General features: G+C 49.2%; 3 protein-coding genes across 7 annotated transcripts; 1 reads left to right on the top strand and 2 right to left on the bottom strand.

Annotated features, from left to right (window-relative positions):
* The first annotated feature begins 7 nt into the window (after nucleotides 1-7).
* LOC146437069 (uncharacterized) lies at nucleotides 8-5,284 on the top strand. Of its 3 annotated transcripts, XR_014852807.1 has the most exons (6): nucleotides 8-426; nucleotides 640-2,154; nucleotides 3,253-3,345; nucleotides 4,077-4,292; nucleotides 4,430-4,505; nucleotides 4,903-5,284. XR_014852807.1 is itself a non-coding variant. In XM_085063513.1 (5 exons), exons 2-5 carry the CDS (start codon nucleotides 1,771-1,773, stop codon nucleotides 4,914-4,916), a joined length of 567 nt encoding a protein of 188 aa, XP_084919639.1. In that variant the 5' UTR covers nucleotides 8-426; nucleotides 640-1,770; the 3' UTR covers nucleotides 4,917-5,284. The 3 variants fall into 3 exon arrangements, 2 of the variants coding, with proteins under 2 accessions (XP_084919639.1, XP_084919638.1); XM_085063513.1 differs by lacking the exon at nucleotides 4,077-4,292; XM_085063512.1 differs by lacking the exons at nucleotides 4,077-4,292; nucleotides 4,903-5,284 and adding an exon at nucleotides 4,768-4,889.
* Nucleotides 5,285-10,146: 4,862 nt separating this feature from the next.
* Nucleotides 10,147-21,465, bottom strand: CDHR5 (cadherin related family member 5). 2 transcript variants are annotated; one of them, XM_085063507.1, is made up of 14 exons: nucleotides 21,283-21,465; nucleotides 20,918-21,093; nucleotides 19,913-19,963; nucleotides 19,550-19,642; nucleotides 19,323-19,421; nucleotides 18,075-18,185; nucleotides 17,583-17,759; nucleotides 17,126-17,216; nucleotides 15,842-15,939; nucleotides 15,299-15,505; nucleotides 14,673-14,789; nucleotides 14,148-14,220; nucleotides 11,980-12,140; nucleotides 10,147-11,112 (listed from the first exon to the last, which is right to left on the bottom strand). In XM_085063507.1, the coding sequence occupies exons 1-14, from the start codon at nucleotides 21,359-21,361 to the stop codon at nucleotides 10,510-10,512; spliced, it is 2,136 nt and encodes a 711-aa protein (XP_084919633.1). In that variant the 5' UTR covers nucleotides 21,362-21,465; the 3' UTR covers nucleotides 10,147-10,509. The 2 variants fall into 2 exon arrangements, with proteins under 2 accessions (XP_084919633.1, XP_084919634.1); XM_085063508.1 differs by lacking the exon at nucleotides 19,913-19,963.
* Nucleotides 21,466-23,074: 1,609 nt separating this feature from the next.
* On the bottom strand, nucleotides 23,075-27,124 carry SCT (secretin). Of its 2 annotated transcripts, none has more exons than XM_085063974.1 (6): nucleotides 27,089-27,124; nucleotides 25,299-25,394; nucleotides 24,403-24,507; nucleotides 24,069-24,173; nucleotides 23,785-23,886; nucleotides 23,075-23,223 (listed from the first exon to the last, which is right to left on the bottom strand). In XM_085063974.1, the coding sequence occupies exons 2-6, from the start codon at nucleotides 25,385-25,387 to the stop codon at nucleotides 23,112-23,114; spliced, it is 513 nt and encodes a 170-aa protein (XP_084920100.1). In that variant the 5' UTR covers nucleotides 25,388-25,394; nucleotides 27,089-27,124; the 3' UTR covers nucleotides 23,075-23,111. The 2 variants fall into 2 exon arrangements, with proteins under 2 accessions (XP_084920100.1, XP_084920099.1); XM_085063973.1 differs by lacking the exon at nucleotides 27,089-27,124 and adding an exon at nucleotides 25,829-25,917.
* Nucleotides 27,125-27,459: the final 335 nt, after the last annotated feature.

The raw sequence follows: 27,459 nt of genomic DNA, 5'->3' as shown, positions 1-27,459 counted from the left end.
AGGCATGTGAGAAATGACAGAGTGGAACCGAGACCAGGGGGTGGGGAACAGGAAGGTGTCTGCCCCTCCCTCTGCCCCCACATCTACATTAGGGCCCCCTGCAGCCTCCTCTGCCCCATTCCTGTCCTTCTCCTCAGTGCCTGTGGCCCAGCATTCCATCCTGCTTAGGAATGCTGGGCCACAGGAACTGAGGATACTGATCCAGCTCTGCCCAGCTGGCCTTCAGTTTCAGCAGCACAGGGCAGGTGCTGCAAGTTTTGGGGAATAAACAGTTAAAGAAGTTTCTGCCATGAAAACTGTGAAAAATCGCCTTCCATATAGACAGATTCACTTCCCTTGGTTTTGCTCCTTCGTTCCTCTTTCCAGGACACTTCTGCCTGGGAGGAGGCTGAAGGGAGAGCTGTGATGGAGGCAGAGGGACCATAGGTATGTGTTTTTTGGCAGGATAATGCCAGGAGTGGGGGGTGAAGTGATAACAGGAACACCATCGGGGATGCCCCTGCTAGCCCCAGTGTGGGGCTGGAGCCCTGGAGTAGCTGGAAAACCCTCGTGCAGGGATTCTCACCTGCACTGGGGTGTGCAGGCTGTGTGGTCACCTTCACATGGAGGCAGTGGAATGTTACAGGTTTTTCCCCCCAGTATTTTGAGGTGGTGCTCTGAATTAGCCTGTTCCTGCCTTGCTTCCAATGGGAAGTTTCCCAGCAGCCTCATGGCATCTCTCCTGGGCAGTGCAGCTGGCCAGATGTCCCTCCTAACGGTGTCACAGCAAAAACCACACAGCCAAGGGTAACCAGGGATTTTGGAGATGTAGCATTCAATGGCATCCATTGGCAGCTGTGTCAGTTCAACTGATGCAAAGGGAAAATCCAAGACTTCCCTAGAGGGACTATTTTTCTGGGATGTGTGTAAACAGAGAGAGCTTTTTACCATCGAGTGAATGAGGTTTGGGGTTGTTTCTCCAGTTTATTCTTTGAATTTCCAGGCTTTATTTCAGCTCCCCTGGCAGGGCCTGGCGTGTGGCAGCAGCATGAGGGCCAGAGCTGTCAGGTAGCCCTGGGAGTGCAGATTCCAGCATCTCCTGGAGCTGGAGACCCCACTGCCCAGAGTGGAGGGGGAACATGGTGGGGCCTGAGGGGGGAGGTGAGACAGCATCCTTGGGACACTTCCTGTGCCGTTGGGCAGCTGCCAGCCTGTGGAACAGGAGCTGGGGGAACTCCAGCCCTTTGGGGGGCTGCCCTGCCCTCCCTTGATTTTTTCCCCTTTTTTTGGGAGATGTCCAAGTGCTCGGAAGCACTGAGCTGCTGGTGGACTTTTGTGCCTTCTCTGGAAGGAAGGAAAAACAGAGGTGGAGGAGTTTGGGGGGTTATGGTGTTACCCCAATGCCTGTGGTGGGGCAGCAGGTGAGTGGGGGATGAGAGGGGAACAGGTAGGATCCCCCCAAAAAAGGGAGGTTATAGCCCCAAAGCGCCTGAAAATTCATTTATGTGTAAATTAGCAAAAAGTGTAAAAATTCTCATCTTTATAAAAACTGAAAAATACTATTATTTTATTTCAAAATAAATCTGCGGCGTTATGGACAGGATTTTAAACTATAAGGAATTCTGAATACGGATCCATAGGGCTTGAAAACAAAAAGACAACGTCTGTGTGTATAAATGAAACAACAACGAAGGGCTTGAAAGAGTTAGACAGGGTGATCTGTACGAAGGAACCCGAAACAGCTCAGTGCATTCGCAGTTCTTTCCCTCTCGTCCCGCTGGAACCTCCGGAATGTGCGAGCGGCGAGCGAACCAGCACCAGCCGGGCACTGCGCATGCGCGGGGGCATCTACCGACTCAGTGCTGCCGCCTTGTGGGAACACGCGGTACTGCAGCTCCCAGCGCCCGGGGCGCTTCCCGCCGGGGTCGGGACGTGGAGCTGGAGCGGGATATGGAGCCGGAGCGGGATATGGAGCCGGAGCGGGGTATGGAGCCGGAGCGGGATATGGAGCCGGAGCGGGACATGGAGCCGGAGCGGGACGTGGAGCCGGAGCGGGATATGGAGCCGGAGCGGGACGTGGAGCCGGAGCGGGGTATGGAGCCGGAGCGGGATATGGAGTGGGAGCGGGACAACCACCGGGACAACCAGCGGGACAACCACCGGGACAACCAGCGGGTCCGGCCGTGCGGAGCCCTCGGCTGGCGCCACTCCCGGTGCCGCTCCCGGTGCCGCTCCCGGCAGGAACCGCGGCCGCCGTGCCGGGAGCAGAGGCGCGGGGCAGGGAGCGGCGATGGCGGAGCGGCGCGGGGAGCAGCGGGGCTGGGCGGCGGCAGCGGGGGCTGCTCCGGGCTCGGGGGTGAGCGGGGAACGGGCGGGCGGACGGGACGGGGATGGAGCGAGCGGGAAGCGCGGGGAATCGGTGTCCCGGCGAATGGATCGGTGTTCCAGCAGGGCTCGGTGTCCCGGCGGAGGGAGACCTGGGGAAAGGGTAAAGATGCAGCGGAACAAGTGTTGTAAACCCCCTGGCTCTCTGACTGAGCAAACCTTCCAGTAATCCCAGTACATCTCTCTGAGAAACTCTGGGATCGTAAGGATTTCCAGGAAAGCAAAACAAGGACAGACATGAGGGAGGGAATAGGCTCCCAATTAATAATGATTTGATGGACGTGGGAATGATTCTTGTATGTTTGACACTCCCCTTTTTATTCCTGGAATAACTTGAAATTATTAATTTAACAAATTATCTAAATTTGAGAATTTAAATTTGAGAGGAAACGATGCAAAATAAATGCAGGGAGAGATCATAGGATCATCATGGAATCCTGGAAAGGTTGGGGTGGGAAGGGACCTTAAGGATAACCTCTGCTAGCCCAGGGTGCTCCAAGCCCCATCCAGCTGGCCTTGGACACTTCAGGAATGGGGCAGCCACAATTTCTCCGAGTTTATGGGCACAGAAGGAAATTTCCAGTGGGAACTGAGGCATTTCCTTTGCTCTGTCCAGCCCCAGCAGGGCTTTGGGAGGCCGAGGGTGTGGGAAGAGGAGCTTTGCCCACTGTGTCAGGGGAGTCCCTGATGTCCCAAAACCCAGCAGAGCAAACGTTTGTGGTTTAACATCCTGTTAAAAGGAGATACCAAGCCAGGAATGGGAATGGAGCGTGGAGCAGGGATGGTGCCCAGCAGAGGGGTGACCATCCAGAGGGTCCCAGCAGTCTGTCCTTGCTGCCCAGGATTGGGATGAGCAGGCTGGTGACTGTCCCTGTGTTTGCTCCGCAGGATGAGGAAGCCAACCCTGCCGAGGAGGAAGATGAGGAGGTGTGGGAGGATGGAGAAAGCAGCCACCAAAGGCTGGGGAAGGCACAGGTCCAGGTAGGAGACATTGCCTTCCAAGGAGAGGGACTTGTCTGTCCCATTGGAATTCGGGGAGTGAGGTCAATGGAACTAAGGGTTTGATTCAGTTTTTTTACTCGGGTCTCACACGCCTTAAGAGAGGTTTGTGGAAAGGTCATTTTAGTGAGTTGGCACTGGGTCTGAAGGAATGTGAGCCCTGGGGCAGAAATCCCTGCTTCCCCCACGGCTCATCTGAACAGCCCTTGGTCTCATTTCCTCCTTCTCCAGGGTCTACATGAAGTCCTTCCTTTCCCAAGGGAGGGGACAGCCAGCAGGATGTAATGCAGAGGTGTTGCTTTAGGGAAGCCCCTCTGGCCTGGGAAAGTGCTTTTGCCTCTGGACACATTCCCAGTCCCTGTGCTGTCCCCAGCAGGTGAGGCAGAGGTGGCTTTTATTCCTTCCCTCCCTGCAGCACTTTGGCTTTTTGAGGGCTCTCCAGGGGTCTGAGGGAGGAGTTATTTGTCATTCCAGGGCAGAATTAGCCCTGATCATGCTAAAAGCAGGAGGAATAATTTTATCCTTGTTTTTGGATATACATTTTGTGTTTTCTCTCTGTTGCTGACACTGTGTGGTGAAGCAGCAGCTCCCAACCTTTTCAGTGCTGCTCCCTGGAATAGTTTTGTTTGTAGCTGGTAAACAAGAAACAGTAATTTACTTCCCTGTGGTAATTGGATTAAGTACAAGACCTCCCTCTTCATTTAATATTCCAGAGAACAACTGCCAGGGAATAAAGCAAGAGGTTCCCCCCGTGAAAACCTGCCCAGTCCCACGCTGGGTTTGCACACACGTGAGGCTCACTCCCTGCTGGAATCCCACTCACAGCCCCCAGACAAATGTGCAGTTTAATGTCTCACAGCCTGACCAGGACAATCTCCTGCCTCTGGACATGGAAAATCAGTTTTTCATAGTCACAGCACCTGCACGAGGTGATTATGAAGTGGTGCAACAGTTTTCATGTTGTGCACATGGAGGAAATTCACTGGAGCAGCTAACAGTGCTCCACCTCCATGGACAACTGCCTTGGTGTGGGATCTTGATTTGTGGGTGTGAAATCTCCTCACAGAATCCTCTGAGGCTGAAACAAAGACAAGGAACCTTCCAAGACAGGAAGTTGTTGTGGGAAAGGAAAATTAAAGATGGTAAGTGCTAAAACCTTTGTTCTTCCCTTGTTCTGAGTTCTGTACTTGGGAATGGCTCAGCTCTGGAAATTTCCTGGAGACATTACAGAATGATCCCTGATCTGCTGAAAAGTGGGAAAATCCTGCTGGCAAAATGCAGCCTCTGAGGGAGGGCAAAAAGAGCAGGATCTCCATCTGTGGATGTGTGAGAAATAAAGGAGGGACAAATGTATGGATCATCCTGTCTCAGGGGGCCAGTAAAAACTGAAGTGCTGTTCCACAGGGAGTGCCTGCACAGGCCCTGGGAATCAGGCTCATCCTGGCTTTCTTCCACTGCCAGAGGAATGCCCTGTGCTGCTGTTGGAGACATTCCCAACTGGAACTGGGGCCAACTGAGCACTTTCCCATTTTTCTGCAGGAAGCAGTCTGTGACCAGGGAATTGGCTCCAATAAGGCCAAAGATCCATGTGGGGTCTGTGGTGGGGACAACTCTCAGAGCTGGGTGGGGAATGAGACCTTCACCCACCCTCCCAAAAAGCTGGGAAGGAATAACACCTGCCTGCAGCTGGCTGCAGCTCCTGGAGTTTCTGGCACGCTCAAGGACACGGGATAATGCCAGAATAAATCAAACCTTGGGAATAATGGACTTAATACCAGCCCTCAAGGCTTTTCTGGGCAGGCTCCTGCCCATCAGCCACTGGTTGCAGATGGGTGTGGAAGTGACGGAGGCGTTCAGGGGATGCTGATTGTTTTTCCTTTGCTTTGACAGTCTGGTCAGTAAAAATACTAATTGACCTCTTCCAACAGGGAAACATTTAAGCAAGAGGTGCCAAAAAGAATTGGAGTTTCTCATTTTAAGTATCTGATTTTAAATCCCCCTTGGATTGCCACTGGTCCAGTTTCCATGGACTGGTCACCTTGGCCAGGAGTCCCCAGTCCTGCTGTAAATGCATTGGGCCAGGATGTCATTTCCACTGTATGCTGGTAAAGACCCTCTGGGTGACCCCCAGTCACTGGAAGGACTGGACTGGGCTCCCAGGGTGCTAATTCTAGGTGTTCTGTCCTGGAACATCTCCCCTCCCAAACCCCCAGGGACCCCTCCTGCCCAGACCTGCCGAGCTGCTCTGGCCCCATGTGGGGCTGCAGCCCTCTGGGCTTTATTCTCTGGTGCTCCAAACCTGCAGGGAAAGAGGGAGAGGGGCAGGGGGAGAGAGGAGGAATAGCAGGGGATGAGGAAGGGTAGGGAGAGGGAAGTGGGAGGGGAAGGGAAATGCCAGGTGGGGGGAAAGAGAGGGTGGACAGAGGAGGAGAAGAGGGGGAACAGAAGGGAGTAGCAGGGTAGGGAGAGGAGAGGAAGGAGTGTGGAGTGTTGGGTTTGGGGGGAGAGGAGGGGAGGGTTTGGGGGGAGGGGGAAGGAGAGGAAAGAGGGAGCAGGAAGGGGAATACAGTGGGGAGAAAACAGGTGTAGAGGGAGGCAGGAGGGGAGGCTAAAGTCCCAGCACTTCACCTGGGGAGCGTGGGCAGAGCTCACCTACCCACACCTTGCTCTGAGAGAGCAAATGGCGACAGAGGCAATTCCCGAGGTTTCTGGGGCCCCAAGCACCTTTTTATCCAGTACAGGCAGGTAATTCTCATGGAGAAACCCCAAAAATAAAGGATATAGGGTTGGGGTCCTGATGTGTGTGTGTGTCTGCCTTAAATTAAAATTGCATTGGGAAAAATAAATCCGTAGAACAGCTCCTTTCCAATCCTGGACTGCATTCTGTGTGATCAGCTGGGATTCCAACTGCTCCCATGGGATTTTCAGCCTCTGGGGCTCTAATGAAATGCCAGGAGCTGAGCATGACAGAAAATGGGAAAACTCTCTGGATCAGGCAGTGGCCCAAAGAGCTGGCAGTGCCCAGCATTCCTGGCTGGAATTTGGGGGTGCCAGCACAGCCCCTCTGTAGTGTCCCTGTGTCCCTGGCACTGCCCAGCATCCCTGACAAGGGTTTGGGATTCCAGCACAGCCCCCCAGCACATCCTGCTGCTTCCAGTCCCCTTTAACCAGGATCATTTTTTGGGAGTGGGGGCACCCAAACCCAGCAGAATTAGCTTTAACCAATTTGGGGGGATCTTCCCTCTCCCCTCCCCACCAAATTCCCACTGCCAAATCCCAGCCTGAGGCTCAGCTCCCCATCCCCTCAACCTCTCCAAGGAACTGGACTTGGATTTCCCAATCCAGCAGGGCAGAAATGCTGTTCTCCTCACTGTATACCTTAATTGCAGGAATTGCTTAAGAAATATTAACAGAAGTTAAAAGAATGAGGAGAAAATAAAGAGCTGCCAGCTCCAACCAAGGGCTGCTCAAACCCCTTCTCAATCATTTGCTTTAATTAACCAATGCAAATGAACCAATTTAAATCACATCACCACATTATCATTCCTTTTAATCGAGTTCTAGAGAAATATTGCAGAATATCAAAGAACCCTTTTAACCCCCAAAACTCTATTAGGAGATCTGCAGGGCAAGGCTGCACTGCACCCCCAAACCAAGGAGAATGGGGAGAAAAGAACAAACCCAGACTGAGATTCCTGGCAGATTGGTGCAGCTGCTGCCAGCCAAACCAATCCTTGCTCTGAACACGCACCTGTGAATCCCAGGAACCAGGGATGTCATCAATATCCTTATGGACCTTTTTATTAAAAGCAGATTTCCACAGAGAGTTGATGAAATACCGAAAATTAAATAAAAATTTAAAGGAACAGCTCCTCCAGCCCAGCAGGTTGCAGCATCCAAAAGAAAATGAACAGAAAGATCATGGATTGGGAGCATCACCCATAACATATGCATAATGATACATAAATCCAAGCAGAACATCAAGTATAATATGATGTCTTAGAATTTTCAGCTATTCCATTAAGGCTTATCCTACAAATGTTTATCTCAGCTTACACAAATCAAGGGGAAACCCAAAACTCCAATATCTGTCCTTCATTACAGCAACCTCTCTGTGCAAAAAGAGCACAGGAGTAGTTTCTGTCCACATATTGCTACTGGGTCATTTCTGGAGCCTCAGCTGTTGTTATAGCTCCAAATTTGTTCCTTGGAATTTGATGGTGAAATGCTGTTATTGTTGATTGGATAAAATATGCATTCATAGAAAGGAAAGGCCATAATTTGCTTAAAGCCCATGTGAAGGAGCTGATCCTGTTTCTTTAAGTTTCCATTTACTGCTGAGGTCAGTTTTATTTCCATGAGGACTTAGCAATCAACTCATGAAAAACTAAATTATAGAAACTAGAATAAAATCATATTGACTTCTTTTTTGAAGGGAAAAGAGTACCTTCTGGAGCTAAGGCTGCTCAATATCCAAGGGGAATCAAGTTAAAACAGGTCTTTTATGTCTGATTATTTATCATTTGGAAGTTTATAAATGCTAGATCGTTCTGCTATCCCACATACAAAGAGAAAGGTCTCCAGTTCTCTTCCATCCCTTCAAAACTAAACCAACAAGTGTCCTCTGCACCCTGGCAAGCCATGTGCCAAAAGCATTTTTCCCTTGGAAGCAAAAAAAAAGCAAAAGGATGCATTTGCTGTCAGTTATACCAACGTGACTTGATGAAATGTGTGAGATTAGTCAGTTCTAAATGGGGACAGAATTTGAGCAGAAATGAATCTTCAGACACCTGAGGATTTTTCAGTTTGTTTCTGTCACTTCCTGCAGGTAAAATGTCTGTATTTACTTGATTTTTCCAATTCCCTGCTTGCACCTGCTGGTTTCAATTCAGCTTTAGAGTTTCCCCTGGCAGCTGAGAAGGGACATGGCTTCTTTTCCTTGTCAAAGCCAAAATGAAGGTGAAACAAGGACATCCCAGGTGTGTGTTACATCAGGAGAGGGTGCTCAAAGCTCGGGAAAGCCATGAGGATCCTCTCCCTTGGTGCCTGTAAAACCTCAAATCCACACTTACCATGGCCACACTGAAACTGCTCTTTTCCCCCCTGCAGATCTGTTGACCAGCTTTTTATAGCTCTGCATTACAAATATTAAACAAGTATCATTCTAAGCTGGCACAGAAATAAAAAGCAGAGTTTGACTGCGGATGGGGTGAAGGAGATTTCTTAAATCTCCCTGTAGAGTTTCCCAAAAGTACTTGTGTGTCTTTGGAGTGTAATGACAAGATAGTCAAAGTACTTAAAAATTTATTTGCCATCAAAAACCACTTAAGCTGATCCAATTTTCTAAAAACATTTCTATCCTTACATTTGTCTTTCTCATGCAGACTTTTATAAATGAACATGATTGTTGTACAATGATGCAAAAGGTCTGTCACCCTTCCCACCCTCAGCAGACAAACCAACCCAACCAGATGGAGGGCAAGCTCAGATGGACTTGCACATAAAAGGTTAAGTTTCCTTCCTGTTCCTTACACAGTTTTCTTCATTTCTTTCCAAAAAGACAGGAGTCAAGAACACAGGATATCTGGAAGAAGTGAGCTCTGCCTGCTGCCAGGTTTTACTAATTCTCACAACAACAGCCACGACCAATTCCACAGACACAGAATTTACCAAACATCACCTCCTTTGAAATGAAACACCCCTAGTCCTGAAAAACACGAAATCCAGTGGCTGTATGCACTGGTGAGACCTGGGGAAAAAAGACTGCTTTAATGGGAGCAGTGCCATTCCAACAGCATGGGAAGCACCCCTGTGAGGGGAAGGAAAGCACCAGGAGCTGAGCACAGACTGTGGCTCCAGGGAGCTCACAAATCCATGTGCCAGCAGCAACCCAGAGTACACAGCAGCAGAGGGAAGGCAGACAGGCAGCAGAGCACTGACAGGAACAGATCACACACAGCACAGCCACGAAGGAAACCCAGCAGAGAAGCTCCCCAGCTTCTCCCCACCACTAGCAGCATCAGCACGAGGGGCAGGCAGGCTCGACCCTCAGCCTTGCTGGTGGCCAGAGGTGTTCCATTGGCAGTGAGCAGCTGCTGGAGAGCTCTCACAATCCCATGGGAAATGCTTCCCAAAGCTGCTGGAGGCACTTTGTTTACATGGCAAGCACAGGGCACACTCCCAGCCCTCCCTTACCACACCTGTAATTCCTGGGCAAACAGCTTTGCTAGAGGAAGTAGGGAAGCTTCCCATGTCTTGGGCTTAACCTTCAGCACAAGGACAGCTCCTGAAGTCCAGGCAGCCAGGGTGGCATTCCTTGGAGAGTAGAGAGAGTAGATTCCTTGCACAGTAGAGCAGGACTGAGCACTGGAACACTGGGACAGGGACATGGATAGCCCAGGAGGATGAAAGCCTCCTTGGGAATCATCTGTGCTCTGATGTACCTGCAGATCCCAGCAGCCATTCTTTGGTTTCTTTCTCCAGGAGCAGCACAAATCTTGTGCTGATGATCAGAAGATGCAAATGCACACAGCCATGCTCTCAGCCAGTGCAGACCAGCCCAGCTTTTGGCTGCCAGCTGGGGGAAGTTTGGTTGATGGGAGGTGCAAACCTAGACAAGAGCATCAAACATTTCCCTCCCTCTGCTACCTGGAGACAGGGTGGTGACTTGGCACTTGAAGACACAATCTCAGGAGTTCTTTTGCCTGACAGACAGCAGATAGAGAGCTAAAGAACTGCACAATTAGTGGCTTTATGACACAGAAAATTGACGACAAAGTCCTCCAGTAAAGAACACGTGGTCAGTCCTTGTTTACCAGTGACAAAGGAAACAGCAGGTCCTGAGCATGGAACCTGCTGGCTGGCAGGACAAGGACCTGGTGGCACATTCCAGCTGCTTGTGCTGGGAGCACAGAGCAGAGCCAGGCCCTGAAGTGAGCTCCTGCATAGTCACAGGAGCACCTGCAGGCTCAGAGGGACTTGCTGACATGCAGCTGCAACAGCCTAAAGGGAAGAGCCAAGAAACACTGGAGTGCAGCTCATCTGCTGCTGTGAGCTGGGCTCACTGCTGCTAGGCCAGGTCAGCTACAGCTCTGCTCTACCTGCAGCCAGATTGGGAAAGGTGACTTCAAGGGACCCATATTTCCATTATATCTCAGAGTCATCTGTCCCTGCACCTGTGTGAGACATGTTGACTGTCACCTCTGCTGCTGGGGGTGACGAGCTCTCTGAGGCAAAGGACACTCCCAGCCCTTGGTGGTGACTGCCTGTGTCAGCACCTTCTTCCTCCTCCTCATTCTTCTGCAGATCCTGGTCACTGTCATCATCATCATCATCATCATCATCACCATCATCATCTGCTGCTGCATTGTCCTCAATCACTTCAACCCTCTCTCCAGCCTCGGGGTCCACATCAGTCTTAAACCACACAGCTTTGTAGCCATCATCTGCCACATGCCTGTCTGTCTTGAGGATTGATTTCACTTCTTTCTCCTGTCCAGCCTCTGCTTCCTTTCCTTCCTCTTTGTCTTCCTGGTTGAAGATGACAGTGGAAGCTATGGAGCCCTGTGGGAGACTCTCTGTTTCCTCTGTACTGGAGGAGGGCAAGGCAAGTGCTGCCTGCTCTGGCACAGGACTCTCTGCCTGGACACTGCTGGTTTCTGATGTCTCATGCTGCTTGGTGCTCACATCTGGCTGTTCATCTTCCTGGTAATATTCATTCTGGTGACCCCCAGAGATTTCCTTGGAGAGCTACAGGAGGAGAGACACGTTGTGATTGTAGTGACAGGAAAAGAAATGGGGGGCAGGAGGGAAGGAGTGGCTGCAGTGACTGAGCTCCTGCTCAGGAAAGTTCAGCTTGGTTTGCAGTTAGAGCTATTCGAAGCCAGGGGAAGATGCAGATCCCTGGAACAGCTGTGTTTTATTGGCTCCCTTTCTGGACTTTTCTCAGGTAAGTGGGCATGTTCTCCAGGAGGGCTGAGCACCAGCACCACACACTGATTTGTACCCACCCCACTCTAGAGGGGGATTTCCCTCACTCAGGAGGAAGGACTGTTGTCACCCACCTGAGCTATGTGCTCTGCACTCATGTCTAGGCTGCTGGCAGGTCCAGCCTGTGGCACAGATCAACATCTGGTCAGATGAATGACACCCTAAACTCCCCAGTGACCAATCTGCTAGGGATCTGAGAGGTCCAAAATTATGTAGCTCAGGTGCAGACAAGGGTCTGAGCCCAGGCTTTGGGATCAGGTATGAAGGGACCCTCCTTTCCTTTGGCTGTGGAGGATGAGCAGTAGTTTACACCACAGACAGGTGCTTCTCAGAGACCACCTCTGAAAACCCTGTGTGCCACGTTCATCCCAGGTTTTGGGCTCCATGGAGCCATGGTGCTCTCCCTACCACGTCTGCTCATCATCCAGCACAGAGCTCCAGCCTCAGGGGCACAAAGAACAGCAGCCAACAGCACCAAAATGATGCCACCTCTGCAAACTTGGTCTTGGGAGTGATTCATCACCTTCACACAAATGTGTAGTATTTGGGCAGCTCATCCACACTTTAAAGCCTCCTCAGACCCCACTTTCTAACTCTTAGAAGTTCAGGTACAAGCAAGGCACTTACCTTTTTCTTCATCAGGTATTTGACAGGTTTTCCATACCATCTACTGGATTTCCATACCAGCACTCCAAGGAAGGTTAAGGCAATTAACAGCAGTGCTGCCAATGTGCCCCCTAAGACAGCCATGTCCTGAGCAGAGTACATCTTGTCAGAGGGGGTTACAGCTGTGAGGAGAACAAACCAGTGTTACAAAAGCTAAAACTGGCAGCCAGCACTTCCAACACAACCCTTCACTGTGGGAGAAGCTCCAACCAATCTTTGAAGGGCAAGAAGCATCCTGTGCTGCAGAATGTGACAGTGATATATCTGATACCACAAAAGACCTTTCTTTGCTGCCCTAAAAGCAGAGGGCTTTTTTTTTTCCCACTACACAGAATATTGTCATTTCCAATAAATTCTGTGAAGTGGAAGAAAGAGCCATTCACAGGACAGTGACTTTTACCCCGTGATTTAACTAAGTTAATAAATATTTGACTGCATCAGGCAAGCAGAGTAAACATGAACTAAAGCTATTTAGGTCTATGATTTTCCCACTTCACTCTTTTACACCAGAGTGCAAAAATGAGGTTAGTTTGTATATCTGTGTGTGGAAATGCAAAGGTTCCTTTTATCTGGAACATCCCCTCCGATATGCATGAGCACATCAAAACAAGAAACAAAAAAGCAGAATAGGAAATAAGAAAAGCACTAGAAAGCCCCCAGGACAAGAAAACCTTTCCTGCCCTTTTGTTGCTGCAGCAATATTGCCCAGCCTGCTCAGGGGCAGTTTCTGCTTCCAGCCACAAGTCAGTGTAAGGTGTTTGTAGAGACCAACACCAGAGTGGAGAGACAGTGCCATTGTCAGCTTCGCTTGGTGGTAGTTGTGGTGGAATTCTTGAAGTTTCCCAGCCTCATTTTGTAATGTAAATTACTGCTATTAATGATTAATGAAACAAGGTTTTGTTCTCCTGCTGACCTGTTTATGATAGTGGAATTCCCTTGCCGTTTGATTCTGCCCTCAGTTTATCATTAACACCTTGGCAAGGATTTAGGACCTCAGTGAATTTTTGCTGCTTAGTCCTGTCTCCTGGGGAGCCACAGCCCACACAGAGTCACAGAGCTGTGTAATTTTGCATATTCATCAGCAGCATTGCTTTGTGTGGCTTAAGCAGCAAGGGCAATATTTCAAATCTGCCCAGAAGTGTTGGTACCTGCTTGGAGCATCTGCAGCTCTGTGTGCTCACACCTGGGCTTGTTTTCTGCTGAGCTGGGCTGTGCCCTTAAATGGGGTTTGGGTGGTTTTAGCTGTGAAGTGACACTGACTTTAGGGAATCCAAATTCACACCCAGGAGCCCATTTGTTTTTCCCACCCCACGATGGTGGTGATGAGAGGGGGAAGTGATGGAACTTCAATCACACATCATCATGTAGAATCCAGTGTAGTCTGGACATTGTCTGCCTAGCCTGAGATGAAAATACACAATATTGGTTCGTCTTAACCCAAAGCATAAGAAATTTCATGAACTTCAAACCTAATTTCTTTATAAGACCTATTTAAGAGTAATTTCTCAGCAGTATGGAAGTGTGAGCTGTTTTTACCTCCCCAAGGTTAAACAGTAGCTGGAGGGTTCATATGAAGCCTCATGTCTATCTTATCACTCATGTGCTGTTTCTCCTGTAAGACCATAAAATCCTGGTGTAAAACAGCCTGACCTGAGCTGATCTGATTAGAGAATGCCCTGGCTCATGGGCAAGCCTGGCTTTGGGGTGTGCCAGCTGCCCTCTGCTCTGCCTAAGACAGGCAACAACACTGCAGTTTTCTCTGTGTTTGGCTAAAAGGGAGCAGTGATGTACTGAGGTCTCCTTTGCCATGATAAGACATCCTGGGTTATTTCCCAGCATGAACCAACCCCAGATTTAGCTTTGGAATAACAAGACAAGACACTCCAATGCACAGCACCACTTAACATCTAGGGAGGCACTTGGAGGTGTGTGGTGACTGCACTGTGAGGATGTTGTTGGGGTGTTTTCTCTCTTAAAGCCCCCCCAGAACCTCCTGTGGGGACAGGGTTGGCCTCAGCCCAGACCCACAGACTTCAGCAACTGACCCATCATGGCCAGTTTCCCACTGAAGGAGAAAAGACTCCCCAGCCAACTCCACAGAGCAGAAAACAGAGATCCCCCCAGCCTACCTGTGGCAAGGACAACCTCCACCACTATTATGGTGCTTGCCTCCTGCAGGCTCAGCACGTCTTTTCCAACAGCCTGTGGGAACATGGGAAAGAGATGGCTTAGGGACCTCCAGATCTCCAGCCAACTCTCAAAGCCTCTGGGGGGCCTTTTGAGGACCACAGCCCTTCACTGTGGCTGGACAGCCTGGTCACAGGGAAACAAGAACTCTGCCCTGGGGATGGATGAGCTGAACCGTGTCCCTGCTCTGTGTTCAGTTGCCAGCACAGGTTCTGGGGCAGAGTGGGGCAGGAGCAGCAGTGCCCTGTGCCCTGCCCTTGGAGCTCCAGCAATGCTGTGGTTCAGAGAGCTCCACAGGGCATGGCACTGTGCCAGGCAAGCCTTGGGGAGGCACAGGGACAAAGGCAACATCTGGCTTCTTACGAGTCTAAAGCTATTGACTGCTTCCTTCGACCCCAGCAAAAAGAGGATTTGAATTCCTCCTTCTTTCTGTGCCCCTGAAGAAACACCCAAGAAAGCTGCCCTACCTGGATGGTCACCTTTCCTGGGGACTGCAGTACCACGTTGGTCAGGATGAGCCCATCCCTGGTTGCCATGAAATCAGTGCTGTTTTTGAGAGAGTACTCAATGTTGGGGTTGAAGTTCTGAAAAGCCAGAGAGTGGGTGATCAAACCACACTGTGCTTCATGTGCATCTTCCCAACAACCCCTTGGCAGGACTTGTCCAAAGCACCTGAGCTATGAGCAGGTGTGCAGAGCCATAAGCAAACCTGGGCTGAGCAGGTGAAAAAGGCTAAAACTCAACTGTGTTCACCCTGTTGCTCAGAAGCCAAGAATGTCTCACAAAAATATTTTTAAAATCCCAAGACTTAACCCAGCTTGTGTTGGTAACTTTAGTACTTGCCCAAGCAAAACACACCTATACAAGTGATCTGTGTGGGGCTGGCTTTGGAAGAGGGGAGTCCAGCAGCTTTTGCCCTTTACATCACACCATAAGAGGTTCTGATCTCTGTGGAATTTCTGAGGGAATATAACATGGAACACTAGCAGACAGCATGTGTTTGCCTCTCCCCACCTCCCCTCCCTCATGCTTCCTGGTCCTGCTTTAAGCCCAAAGCAGCGAGACATAGCACAGAGCACTGTCAGTTTCTTACATCAGGGAAATCCTCATCCATCGCAGTTATCACCAGGGGAGTGGAAGGATCCCCAGCTTGGTAGACAAAGCTCCCCTGGGGCAGCCCAACAAACACTGTCCCGTTGTAGATCCCCTTCTCAAAGTAGGGTGGATGAAGACTTCTGTTGATGACCTTGATCTCTACAGTGGCTATAGAGTATTTCCTCCTGTTGCTGACCTGGGTGGCCTGGAGAGAAAGAGAGAGAGAGATGCCATAATTCTCCTGCCCCTGATGAGACATGAAAGGACAGGCTGGATCCGAAGCCCATTGCAATTCCCTACTCAGCACAATGTCCTCAGGGTGAATTTCCCTTCTTGTCACCACCCACACCTGAGGGGAAACTCTCATCTGCTGCAGGAGGTTTGCATTCAGGTTGGTGCAAGACATGGGTGAAACACTGGGTCCTTCAAAAGGAAGGGAGTAACCGAGTTATTATTAAAGTCATTGACTCCTGTCACACACAGGCTGCTGCTTCCTAGAAATCCAGCTGTGCTGGGTGGTTGGCTGTAATGCATCACTTACCATAACTTGCAGCAAGAAGGAATCTGGGGAAGTCACTATTTTGTTCATAGTTAGATTCCCTGTGTCTGCATCCACTGAGAACACTTCGTCTCTATTCCCTAGAGAAAATGCAAAGACCCTTCAACCATCAGATTCCTTCATAAAGTGACCTGGAGCTCACAGACTCATTCTTCCACATCTTGGTGACAATACCCTTCCACATCTTAGTGAAAATACCCTCAAGGTATTTTCCTTGGGTAAATGCCATTTACTCAAGGAAAAATGCTGTTTTCCTCGCCTGCCTGGCTTCTCCAAAGGTTAGGAGTGCTGGCCAGGGATGAAGAGGGACACATTAGATGTGTTTGAACCCAATTTAAAGAGGTAGGACAACAAAACTTTGAATTTCCAGTGCCTAGGCCCACATATGGCCAGTCTAAAGTATGACAAATGCCCAGAGCCTCTGGTGCAATTTTGGAACCGAAAATCTCCATCCAGTTCCTATTCTGCTCTGGGAATGCTTGTTTCTCTCTAATGACTACAAAGAGGGTCTAGACACAAACCTTGTATTTATGTATTTTATATATATATTCCTACACCTGTGTGGAAATCTAGAAGTATCTGTGTTGGATATACATTGAAACATAAACAGAATTTTTAGTTCTCTTCCTCACCCTGAGACACTGTGGGCTCTCTTTAGAGAAGGATCTAAGTCTGGGCTTCCCCATTGACTGTGAGGTAGGGAGGCCACACTCCATCCAAATACCAGTGGAATTTAAAGTCCTTTAATACATTTGATATCAGGAGGATATTCACAGCTGTGGTGCCATGAGGTATAATAGGTAAAGGGAGAGGAACACTCGACCAATATGATCTTTGCCTTGGTCCTTTTGAAATCAGGGCAGATGAGATACAAGCAGTGTGCTGAGGAATAAAAACATAATTCTTGGCAATGAATGAAAATTGGGCTGATAATGGGGGAATTTTAGGATCAGCTTGAAGACTGAATTGAAAGTGGCATGACCAGACCGACAAAATCACACCTAAAAGCTTAAAGATAAAACATGTCTCACCTAGCAAAAAAACCAAAGTCCTTTTGAAACAGATTTCACTGAGATCAGTTTGTGGGCCTGTAATTATTTTTTTTTGTTCCACTCTGTACAGTCTGTTTCTTCTACTTAACCCACAATGTTCTGTGGCTCTGGCTATGTTTCTGTGGCAGAAACAAATCCCATACCCTCCCTCAAGTGCTCCTGGCAGGTACCACAGGAGACACGAGCGATGTGGAAGCTGTCAAGGTCTGCTTACCCCCAACAATGGTGTACACGATCCTGTCATTGATGGTGTAGTCAGGGTCAATGGCATAGATGGGTCCTGGCTCCAGCAGGAGTGGCTCTGTCTGCAACAACAAGGCAAGAAATCACTCACCACAGGCCAGCAGCAGCTCAGCAACTGCAGCTCTGCCATCCCAGCGTGGATCCAGCGGCTCTGCCTGGCAAGAGCAGGATTTACTGCTGGGAGCTGTCTGTGACAGGGCAGAGGTGAGACAGCCTTGAGCTGGTGTTCCAGCTCTTGCCTCTCCTGTGCTGTGCTGTGGGAGCAGAGAGAAGCAGCTCTGCTTGGGGTGGGGGGATGATGGAGGCTCCTGCTCTGCCAAACCATCTGCACCATAACTGCAGAGCAGCAGGAGCTCATGGAAACTGCTCGGTGCTTCCCGCTGGGAGCAGCCCAGGGTGGCTGTCTGAGCCCTCCTCCTCCTCCTCACCGACATGTGGGAGATGTTGACCCTCCCGGAGTAGAGGCTGCTGATGCAGACGCTGCGGTCCGTGTGCAGGAGGCTGCAGGGCAGGAACCAGGGCGGCCGAGTGTCGCTCTGCTGCACGGCGATGGTTATTGTGGCCGTGGCCGTGTTGGTGGGCTCCGAGCTGCTCACGGGCCTGTCCTGCTCCCAAGGCAAAGCACACAGGTGTCACTGCCAAAAGCAGTGCCCCGGGGCCCTTGTGCCATTGTCACTGCGTTCTGTGTAAGGCTCAGCAATGTGAGAGCAGCTAAAGCAGAGGGTTATCTTGTTCTGCTGACAAAAGGTGGGCTGGCTGCAGGTCTGCACTGCAATTATGGAGAGGGAAAGGCTGCTCCAAATGCACCCCCCCTGTCCCCACCATCCTTCCTGCTGTCCCAGAGATCTCCCATCCAGACTCACCCTTCAGGTAAGAGGGACCAGGCAAGCGAGGCATTCTCTTCTTCCCAAACCACTTACCCTCGCATACAAGAGCAACGTTGTCAAATTAAATTTGTCATAGTCCAGTGCTTTTTGTAAATAAATTTCTGGGTTGTTAACTCCTCTGATGGCAAAATAACCGTCTGTGTCCTGGCAAGGGAAAAGGAAAAATCCTATAGCAGACTCAAATCACAGACACATTCCAAATCCTGCTCATTGCTGTGTTTGTCATCCCCACTGGACCTTTAATCCTGGGGACCTGGATGGGGGGCAGTGTGGGAATGTCTGATCTACTTAATCTTTGGTATTTCACACTGGAGTTGCCTGGCGTGTCAGAAAGATTTGTTCCCATGGATTTCCTCTCCCAGATCCCCTGCTTCACCTGCCCACTGGCCCAGCAGCTCCTGGATGAAATCTATAATCTCATTTCTTTCCTACATACAACAAGTTGCCAACAATCCTTGATTTTGGGTCCCTGACAGCCAAGCAATCTCACTTCCATGCACAAAACAGATCAAAGATGGCTCAGGTTTTGAGAGCTGGCAGGATCACCTGCCTTAGCCTAACACACCTGGACTTTGGAAGAAACAGTAAAGCCAAGTTGAAATATCGTATGTTGCATTTTACTCTATAACCTTCTGCACTTACTTTGGTTCTCCTTTAATCCTATGCCTCTGAATTTCTAAACCCAGCCCAATGTGAATGCAAAGCCTGATCCCAGAGCTGAAAATCTGGTGGTTTCTGTTCACAGAAACTTAAATTTCCTTGGGACATGGAAATAACGAAGGCACTGTCAGCTCTCTCCACAATGCTTTTCAAAAATGCAAACATACATTTAGTTTTTCTCTTGAATTTCTTTCTGTTTTTAGTTTACAGCCAGCCCTTGCACTCTAGGCTGGCATTAGTTTAACTGTGTGCACAATCAATTTCCTGTGCTGCTGTTGGCAAACAGGGCATGGACTCCTTTCCCCATCAGACTCAGTGCAATTCTGAGCTCCCTGGGGTACAAAGGTCTCCTGATATGTGTACAGATCATCCCAACAAGACTCCCCTGAGTCATATGGCTCTGAATAGCCTGGATGAAAGTTTAATCCGTACAGTGCATTAAAAGTAAGTGAGCAGTAAGAGAATTCAACAGCTCCAGCTTTGATGGCTCTGTTCTGCTGACCAAATCAATGCCTGGGTTTTGTGAAAGATGAGGGAGCTAAATGCAGTGACCTCCTCAAAGCTGGGGCTCTTCTGAATCCAACTTCTGCAGAGCTACTGTTTGTCCCCAGAGATGCTCACCTGCACTGTGGTTGTGAGTTCATAGTAGATGGTGTCCAGGTCAGCATCAGTAGCACTTAATTCTTCTCGGGCTACGACGGTTGTGTTCACTTTTGTATCCTGAAAAAACACGTTTGTTGTGGTTATTGTCTGTGTGAAATGGACTGCAGTCCTCTCGCTGCTGTCCCTTCCTCAGTCCCACGGCACTCAGTGAGGCAGTGCCCTCTTCCCTTCCAAAACCCCCTTACCTCTGGGACAGTCCTGCTGAGGTTTGGCTGTGCAAACACGGGGTCGTTGTCGTTCTTGTTCAGAACAGTGACCACGATTTCCAAGGAATCGCTCTGCAGAGTGGGCCAATCAAAGAATCAAAACCAAAACTAGACTGCTGGGGCTGATCCTGCTTTACAGAGTGACCAGATGGGGGCTGGATGGGGCTGGGGTTTGCAGCAGTTCCCACCTCCTCCCCACCGGCAGACTCTCTCTGTGACTGTGAGAACAGTGTGTCTGTCCACAAGGAGAAGGACATGTGCCCATCCCGTGTGGGGTTTAGGGAGGGCAGAGTGGTGCCTGCAGTGCCTTGTCCCGGGGCTCAGCGTTGGCAGAGCACTCACCTGGCCAGCAGGGTCCCTGCAGCTCAGGTACAGCAGCAGCGCGGTGTCTTTCTGCGTGAGAAACAAACCCACCCACTGTAGAAACAGCCCAAGAGAACCAGCTCTGGCTAAAGCAAATGAGCCGAATTCATGCTGTGCTGAATCAGAAACACTGCTGGGCTTTATCTTATTTTCAGGTGTATCTAACTTTTCCTTTCTTTCCTTCATCATGGTATCAAAGCAGCCCCATCTTACAGCCTCTCTCCCGGTGATTTCTTTAAGATGTTGGCAGAGCTAATCTGCCATTCTCTCTCACTTCAGGTGAATTAAAACATATTTCTTTTAAAATTGAATGAATCAGAAACGTTCTTTGCAGCAAGTACAGTGGCACCTGCGGGGGGTTAAGTCTGGCTGTTGCTCTTTGCTTAACTAAATGTGGGTTTTTACATTGAAAGGGAACTTAAGGATGCTTGTGACTGTGTGCAGAGCACTCCAGTGAGCTAAAATAATTTATCAGCAACCTAAGTGAACACTCTGACCTTTTATACTGCCTTTCTGCTTCACACAATGTGACAGAGTCCTAGAATGATTGGGGCTGGAAAGGACTTTAAAACTCATCTCATTCCAGCCTCAGCCATGGGCAGGGACACCTTCCACTATCCCAGGTTGCTCCAAACCCCATCCAGCCTGGCTTTGGGCACTTCCAGGGATGGGGCAGCCACAGCTTCTCTGGGCACCCTGTGCCAGGGCCTCTGCAACCTCACAGGGAAGAGATTCTTTCTCATATCCCATCTAACCCTGAGCTCAGGTAGTTTGAAGTCACTCCCCCTTGTCCCGTCATTCCAGACCCTTATAAATAATCTCTCTCTATCTTTTTTGCAGGCTTCCAAACTCACACAACTGAAAGAACTTCTTTCCTTTAGAAACAGGTTAGGAATCCCTGGAAGCTCAAAGCTCCAGGTTGAAACTCATTGCATCCCAGGTATTCTCCATCCCATCCTTACAGCCTGCCAGCTAAAAGCTTACCTCATAGTCCACACACTTTGTCAGCTGCAGCTCGGAGCCCTGGATGGCGAAAAATTGGCCATCAGGGGAATTGGGATCAATTGCTAGGGTGAAATCTGGCTCCACGTGGATGGTGGTCACCAGAAAAGGACACTCGTTTTCAGGAACGCTTGGATTGCTGTTATTGACAGAACATCCTGGAAAACCACACAAACAAGATGCAAAATTGCCTGAGGATTCACATTGTGAAGGAGTTGGGTGAGAGCTGTGGTCACAAGTTGTGGAGCAAAGCTGTCTCAGAGCGTAGCAATCTCTCACCTGTACCAGGGCCATCCCCTCTCAGGGGAGACATTCCTCAGAGACATGGACCTCATGCAAGAGCTTACCTGGTTCCTGTGCTGAAACCAGTGCCAAGCAGAGCAGCAGGAGGAGTGCAGATATGAGGAGCCGCTGAGGAATGGCCATGGTGATCTGCCAGTTGCTGAAAAATCCCTTTTTCCAACTAAGCTGATCTTCTCTCCATTCCTCCCTGTGCCCTTGTCTGTGTTCACTGCCTTATGATGGCAAGAAACACTGGCTGGCTGTGGATTACTGTGGATCAACCTTTGCCTCTTTGCCCCATTGGATGACTTATTGAAGGATTTGCCAGTCATGCAACATGATGACGCATAACTTCTTGCTTCCTCTTTTTTCCCTGGGACTATCATACCCTAAACTCTCTGTGGGCAACAGGGATTTATTTGAAGCACGTCAGAACCCAGAGCCAAGCCCCTGCTCAGCTGAGCATGAAGGACAAGGGCTGGCACTTGGGGAGCTGCCTGTGTACTCCAGCCTCTCCCAGTGGGATGGGGGCAAATTTGGTTTCTGATGTGCCAGAGAAGGGGCATCAGACTGCAGGTCTGTCTCTGCAATTATGGAGAGGGAAAGGCTGCATGTATCCCACAAGGTGAGCAAGTGGATCCCAGCAGCTACAGGAAGTGCCCAGCAACTTTGTAGGGGAAACGTATCTCCTTCTACCACTGGCCAGCCACTGCTCCTTGTACAGATGCTTCCCAGAACCTCCTTCCAGGAGATTCCACACCAGGAAATCTTCAACTATTTGAATCTCAGCAGCTTCCTGAAGTTTTCAGGGGACCTCTGCTCTCACTGATTTTTTAATTCTTTCTGATTTCAGGAGGTTCTCAGATGCTGCACCTCAGCCAGGTGGTTGTTAGCAGCTTAATGAAATCCAGGCTGTCAACACTCCTTCCAAAAGTATTCCAGAAGGAATCTTTCCTAGCAGAGACTTCCTATGGACCAAAATGAACAACTGCCAAGGTTTGCTCAGCACCTCAGTAAGGGAATGGTTCTTAGGGTGAGCATTTAATGAGAACAGCTCCTTTTGCAGGTGTCAGGTCCATCATAGATGGTGAAAACTGCTGGAGCAGGATGGGCTGTGCTGCACTCAGCACAGGATTGCAGCTGAAGATCCTTATTTTAATGCTGTTGTCCAAAATCCATTGGTTTTACAGGAAGGCTGGAGTGGCTATTCCATCAAAGGGGGCAATCTGCCTGTATGGCACAGGGACAGCACATAAACCTCAGGAAGTGGTGGGAACAAATTCTTCCTTGTGGAGCTTTGTCTTTAGTGACTCTGACAAAGCTGGGTCACCAACTCCAGGGGCAGAATGGAGTGGAAACAACATTTACGGTGAGTATTCCTGTTGTGTGGCTCTCAGAACATTTCTTTGCCATAAAACCAAACATCTGATTTGTTCCTGCTACATGGAGCCCCAATTCTGATCTCTGCACAGCTGGACTGTAGGCACTCCCCAGTCCCAGCCACATGTCCCACCATGCCTCATGTGGGGGAATCCTGGCAAAATGCTCCTCCCCTGCATTCCCAATGATCCAAGACCTCATAACAGATCCACCCTTATTCCAGTTTCCCAAAGAGCAGCCAAGGCACAGGCACAGCTAACCATCTTTATTTGGGATCAGCAGCAGGCAGCCAGATGCCAACACAGAGTGGAAGAGATGTGCTTCACCCAGGCTCCATCTACTGACAGCAATTCACACCCACATACATTTCACTTCGGATAATCTCAGAGGTCTCATTGGCTTTTGGCTGCTTTCCAGGATTATTTTTATTTATTTGCTGATCTCAAGAGTTTTTCCCAAGCAAGAGCTTCCCAGGTGCAAAGCTGTCTCCTTGGCTGTTTCTTTCCCTTCACCTTCATTCAGAACCATCAATATCTTCTTTCATGTCTGCAACCAGTTGCTCAGAGAAGGGGCAAACACACTGGCTGATAATGGCAGCAGCCTCCCTGGCATCTCTGTCCGAGCAGCTGTGGAAAGGGAAGAATAAGGGATAGTTCATTATTCCCAGGAGCATGGACTGCAGCAAGTGTGACTTGGCCACCTTGTGACATTCAAGGATGACTCCAAGGACAGAGGGATCATGGCTGCCTGCTGCCAGGCACTCCACAAAGGCACAGTGGTGTTTCACCCCCATTATCGACACAAGAGGTACTAAGGGCCGGCTTACTCCTCCTAATTTTATTGATCTAAGAGTGAGATGTCTAAGAAAAAGTTGTTGGGCACAAGGAAAAGCCAATATCCAGGTGCTGAGGCAGCCCATGCTGAGGTGTGTTTATATCAGCAGCTGAATCCAGACAGTAACAAAGGCTTTCTTTCCATTTTAACTGTTAGATCAGATTTCCTAATGGAATCAATAATTGCTTCAGTCCAGGATGACAACTCTGTGATTAGGAAAAGATGTTATTTTGCTTCCCTGGGTTTTACTGTTTTTAACAACTGACTTTTCTGTGGCCGTTCACAGAAGTCCTCTTTTAGCTTCAATACTGTGGGGCTCAGAGCCACAAAGGTGACCAATCTCTCTCACCTACCTGGAGTTCAGAAAGCTCTGGTACAACCAGAGAAAGCAGAGTTCCTCAGGGTTGTTTGCTTCCTCTCTCCCCTGCACATCTGTGTTGACTGGGCCAGGAGAGCTGATTTAGACAAAGAAAATTAATAATAATTAAAAACCCCAAACCACCACTGTAGAGCAGCGCTTGCACCTTGTGTTGTATCTGATACTGTGCTCACAGACATGGCCTCAGTGGGGGCTGCTGGCCCAGTGTGGCAGTGAGAGCCACAGCTGGGGACTGTGACACCAGAGGTGTCCTCTCACCTGCGCTTGCGGCCCATGAGGTTCTGGATGAATTTCTGAACCTGGGCGTTGCCTCTCATCTTGCTGTACTCGCTGGTGAACAGCCCATCCGAGTGCCTCTGGGACCTGCAGGGGACAGCATGGGGCAGTGGCTGCTCCTCCTGGTCACAGCAGGCAGGACTCCCCAAGGACACACCACCGAGGAGCCCTGGACCCTTCCTATCTCCTCGCCAGCTCGGGCAGCCAGTGCTGGGCTGGCTCTGCAGCTGGAGAGCTCAGCTGACAGGCAGCCCCTCGCTGCAGTGTCCTGCTGGACACCTGCCTGCCCCAGCAGGGTGGGTTGGCTGTTCCTCACCTGTCCTTGAGGCCCACCAGGCTCTTGACCAGCTGCCGCACGTAGGCGTTGCCGTTCATCTTGCTGAGCTCGCTGTGGAAGAGCCCATCGGCGTGGCGCTCCGTCCTGCACGTGGGGACAGGCAGGAGGGTCAGAAGGAATGTTTAAACCACACCAGAACAGGCATTAAACACTGCTGCCCCAAGGAAACAGCACCCCAAACACACACGGGCAAGAATTCATGCCACTTTGGCGCTACAAAAAGAGAGAGTTTCACAAACTCCCTTTGGCAAAGTTTCATAAAAAAGGGAAAACCTTACAGGAGTTTAAAAATATCTTTGCTAAACATCACACAGGCAAATGACCTGCACTTGCTTTTACTGACGTAATCACCTTGCCACAAGGATGTGGGAATGTCGGATTGTTGCTGATGCGGCACTAAAGAGTAGGGCTGGAGAAGTAATAATAAACACCCAGAGACACAAAGCTGAGGAACACCTAGATAAGGGCAGTAAAGACCAGCCCTTCCAGATGGCATCCTCAGTGAACTTGGTGAACTCACAGGGTTGGCTGTTTCTGGTTATGCTTTCATGGGACCAGGCTATTGGAAACAGCAACTTTCACCTCTATCAGGTTGTCTAAGAAGAAAAGCAGACTCAAAAGTGTCTTTGTAACTGTTTCGTTTTGGGGTCACAGATTTTCTCCTGAATTCAGTCAAATCAACATTCACATTTTTAAGCAAGAAAAAAATTTATGATATTTGCACTCATTTAACTAAATCTGTTTAGGGAAGAAAAAGGTCCACAAGCAAGCAGATGCAAGTTAGGAAGGCAGCTAAAAGGGTGAGTTTACAGCTAGCAGGCTCTTTGAGCAAAAACCATGGAGAACAAGGAAGCAGAGTCCCAGGAAATGCTTACCTCTCCTGGGATGGCAGAGATGCTGCGAAGTGGGACAGGACAATCATGGGAATAACTACTTGCCACAGAGTTCTCATCACAGAAACCATGTTCTGTCTTGAAATAAAGCACAAGATTTCGTGAGCAGCAGGACAAGTGGCATTGGTGTGTGTCTGGCGCAGTTCATGTGCCCCACAGAGACAGGGCTGTGGAGACACCACCACTGTAATGAAATGAGGCAGGAATTCCTGACAGCAGAGATAAACATCTGGAGACATCTGCGAGGGGCTTTCAGACAAAAAAAAATAACATATGCTAAATAAAATTCATCCACATATAGAGGAAATGCTCATATGTGTCCCCATATCCACCAATCCTCTAACCTTTCAAGGAGGAAAAATGAAATAAAACACATTTGCAGTCATAGCAGACCCTCCCATTTTGTTTTCTTACTGAAATAAAAAGAAAAATACATTTTTTTTGTCACAAGCCATTGCATATTTTCCCCCTTTATTCCCAGGTGGCTTCCCCTTTTATTCCCAGGTGCTCACCCTTCCTCAAGGATCACACAGTAGCCATATCTGTAATTTATTAAACACTTATTTATTTTTTGCCTTCCTCCTGCAAAGAAACAAACCTTTGTCACTGTCCCGCAAACTCTCAGACAGCACTTGCTAACTCCAAAGCAAAGTCCTCCCACTTGGTTTTTACTTTATTCTGAAGCTAAACAGTACAAAGAACATGAAAGAACTGTCAGAGAATCCTGAACACTTTCTAGTCACCCTTCTGGGACTGTTTGCTGCTCTGGAGGTGCTGCAAGATGAGAAGAGGCACAAGGAGAAAGGACAAGAACGGGGGATTTATACAGAAATTTATTCACTGTAAACCACAGGGCAAATATTTAATGCAGGCTGCAGAGCAAACAGATGAGAGGATGAAGGAGCCATAAGCTTCATCTCACACACACTTTGAGCTTTAGTGTTGTGTTTTCCTGCCTGATCCAGCTTTGAGGGGATAGTAAAACAAGAAGGACATTTCAAAGATCAGCCTCTCACTGGGGTCCAAACAAGGCAGACTCCAGAGCCCTGGGATGCAGGAGGAGTTGAAAACAGCCACCAAAACCAGAGTATACTCAGGCAAGGGGAACCTGGATCCTGAGCCTGTCCTTCCATCTGCCCAACACCTGCCACACAATGCCTTGACCCCCAGGATCTCACCTGGACATCTGGCCTGCCCTGGGCTGCCATTTCTCTGGGAACACCATATTTAAAAGCCCATTTAAAACTCCATCCCTGGCTCCAGAATTTCCCCTCTCTTCATAACCCTTCTAGCTGCTAATCTGGTGATCAACTTCTCATTTCCCATTCTGTACATAATTTTGTCTCCTCTGGGTAGACCATATTTGCTTGCTGAAGTTCCCAGGAGCAATGATGTTGGGGAGCTTTTCCTGCTCATCAATAATAATTGCGTCGTTTATTTTAATTAGTGAGACCCCAAGGAGCAGGTAGATCTCCAGTGTCATCACAGAAGGGCTGTTTAACCTTCTTCAGATACTTCCAAGCTTTTCATTTCCTCCCTACTGATGTTGGTTTTCAATGACTGCAGACTCCTGGGCCAGCTGGGACCTTTAGCTGAAAGAACTCCACCCCAAGCCAGACTGGGACCCCTGAGGAGGGAACCCCCCATATTCCAGCACTGCTGCTCAGGACATGGATGGCCTCATGGCAATGGCTCAGCAAGGCATCACAGAGGTTTGAAATCCACCCCCAGAGTGAAAGAGGAGCAGCCCACCCACCCCAGCTGGGACTCACCAACCCTGGTCGCTCCTGGCTCACAGCTGATGCTCCACTGCCTGCTCCTCTCGGGGATCCCTATAAATCTGCAGCCTTATCACAAGTAATTATTTGGGTAAAGATATGGATATGAGCAGTCGTGATTAACAGCAAATAATGCAGCGAGGTTGGAATGCCCCTTTAATTACCTGATTGGGTCGTTCACAGCAATTTGATGGAATATTTCTGCTGATGGATAATAATTCCTGCTTCTGCCTATAATGACATTTGTTGGGCAAACATCCCTATACCAATTGATTCGCTGCGATTGTCATAATTATTTCCTGGCTTTAATTACCTCTTGATAGGAGCTTAATCTTCTGTTCTTGTCTTTTAATCCTGGCTTGAGC

Source organism: Lichenostomus cassidix, chromosome 5, assembly GCF_008360975.1.
Source record: "Lichenostomus cassidix isolate B80296 chromosome 5, HeHo_3.0, whole genome shotgun sequence".
In the NCBI taxonomy this organism is placed as follows: domain Eukaryota; kingdom Metazoa; phylum Chordata; class Aves; order Passeriformes; family Meliphagidae; genus Lichenostomus; species Lichenostomus cassidix.
This window is presented reverse-complemented; position numbering and strand designations above follow the sequence as displayed.

What these genes read in the sequence shown, in the direction of transcription:
- LOC146437069 (XM_085063512.1), top strand. Translation starts at nt 1,771, where the DNA reads ATGTGCGAGCGGCGAGCGAACCAGCACCAGCCGGGCACTGCGCATGCG. An exon ending in ACCACCGGGACAACCAGCGG is followed by an intron (nt 2,155 to 3,252) that starts GTCCGGCCGTGC and finishes TTTGCTCCGCAG; the next exon opens with GATGAGGAAGCCAACCCTGC. An exon ending in GGAAAGGAAAATTAAAGATG is followed by an intron (nt 4,506 to 4,767) that starts GTAAGTGCTAAA and finishes GCTGTTCCACAG; the next exon opens with GGAGTGCCTGCACAGGCCCT.
- CDHR5 (XM_085063507.1), bottom strand. Translation starts at nt 21,361, where the DNA reads ATGGCCATTCCTCAGCGGCTCCTCATATCTGCACTCCTCCTGCTGCTC. An exon ending in AACTCACAACCACAGTGCAG is followed by an intron (nt 18,186 to 19,322) that starts GTGAGCATCTCT and finishes TTCCCTTGCCAG; the next exon opens with GACACAGACGGTTATTTTGC. An exon ending in GGAGGTTGTCCTTGCCACAG is followed by an intron (nt 12,141 to 14,147) that starts GTAGGCTGGGGG and finishes TTCTCCTCACAG; the next exon opens with CTGTAACCCCCTCTGACAAG.
- SCT (XM_085063974.1), bottom strand. Translation starts at nt 25,387, where the DNA reads ATGGTTTCTGTGATGAGAACTCTGTGGCAAGTAGTTATTCCCATGATT. An exon ending in CTGGTGGGCCTCAAGGACAG is followed by an intron (nt 24,174 to 24,402) that starts GTGAGGAACAGC and finishes TGTCCCCTGCAG; the next exon opens with GTCCCAGAGGCACTCGGATG. An exon ending in CAGAGCTTTCTGAACTCCAG is followed by an intron (nt 23,224 to 23,784) that starts GTAGGTGAGAGA and finishes CCCTTTCCACAG; the next exon opens with CTGCTCGGACAGAGATGCCA.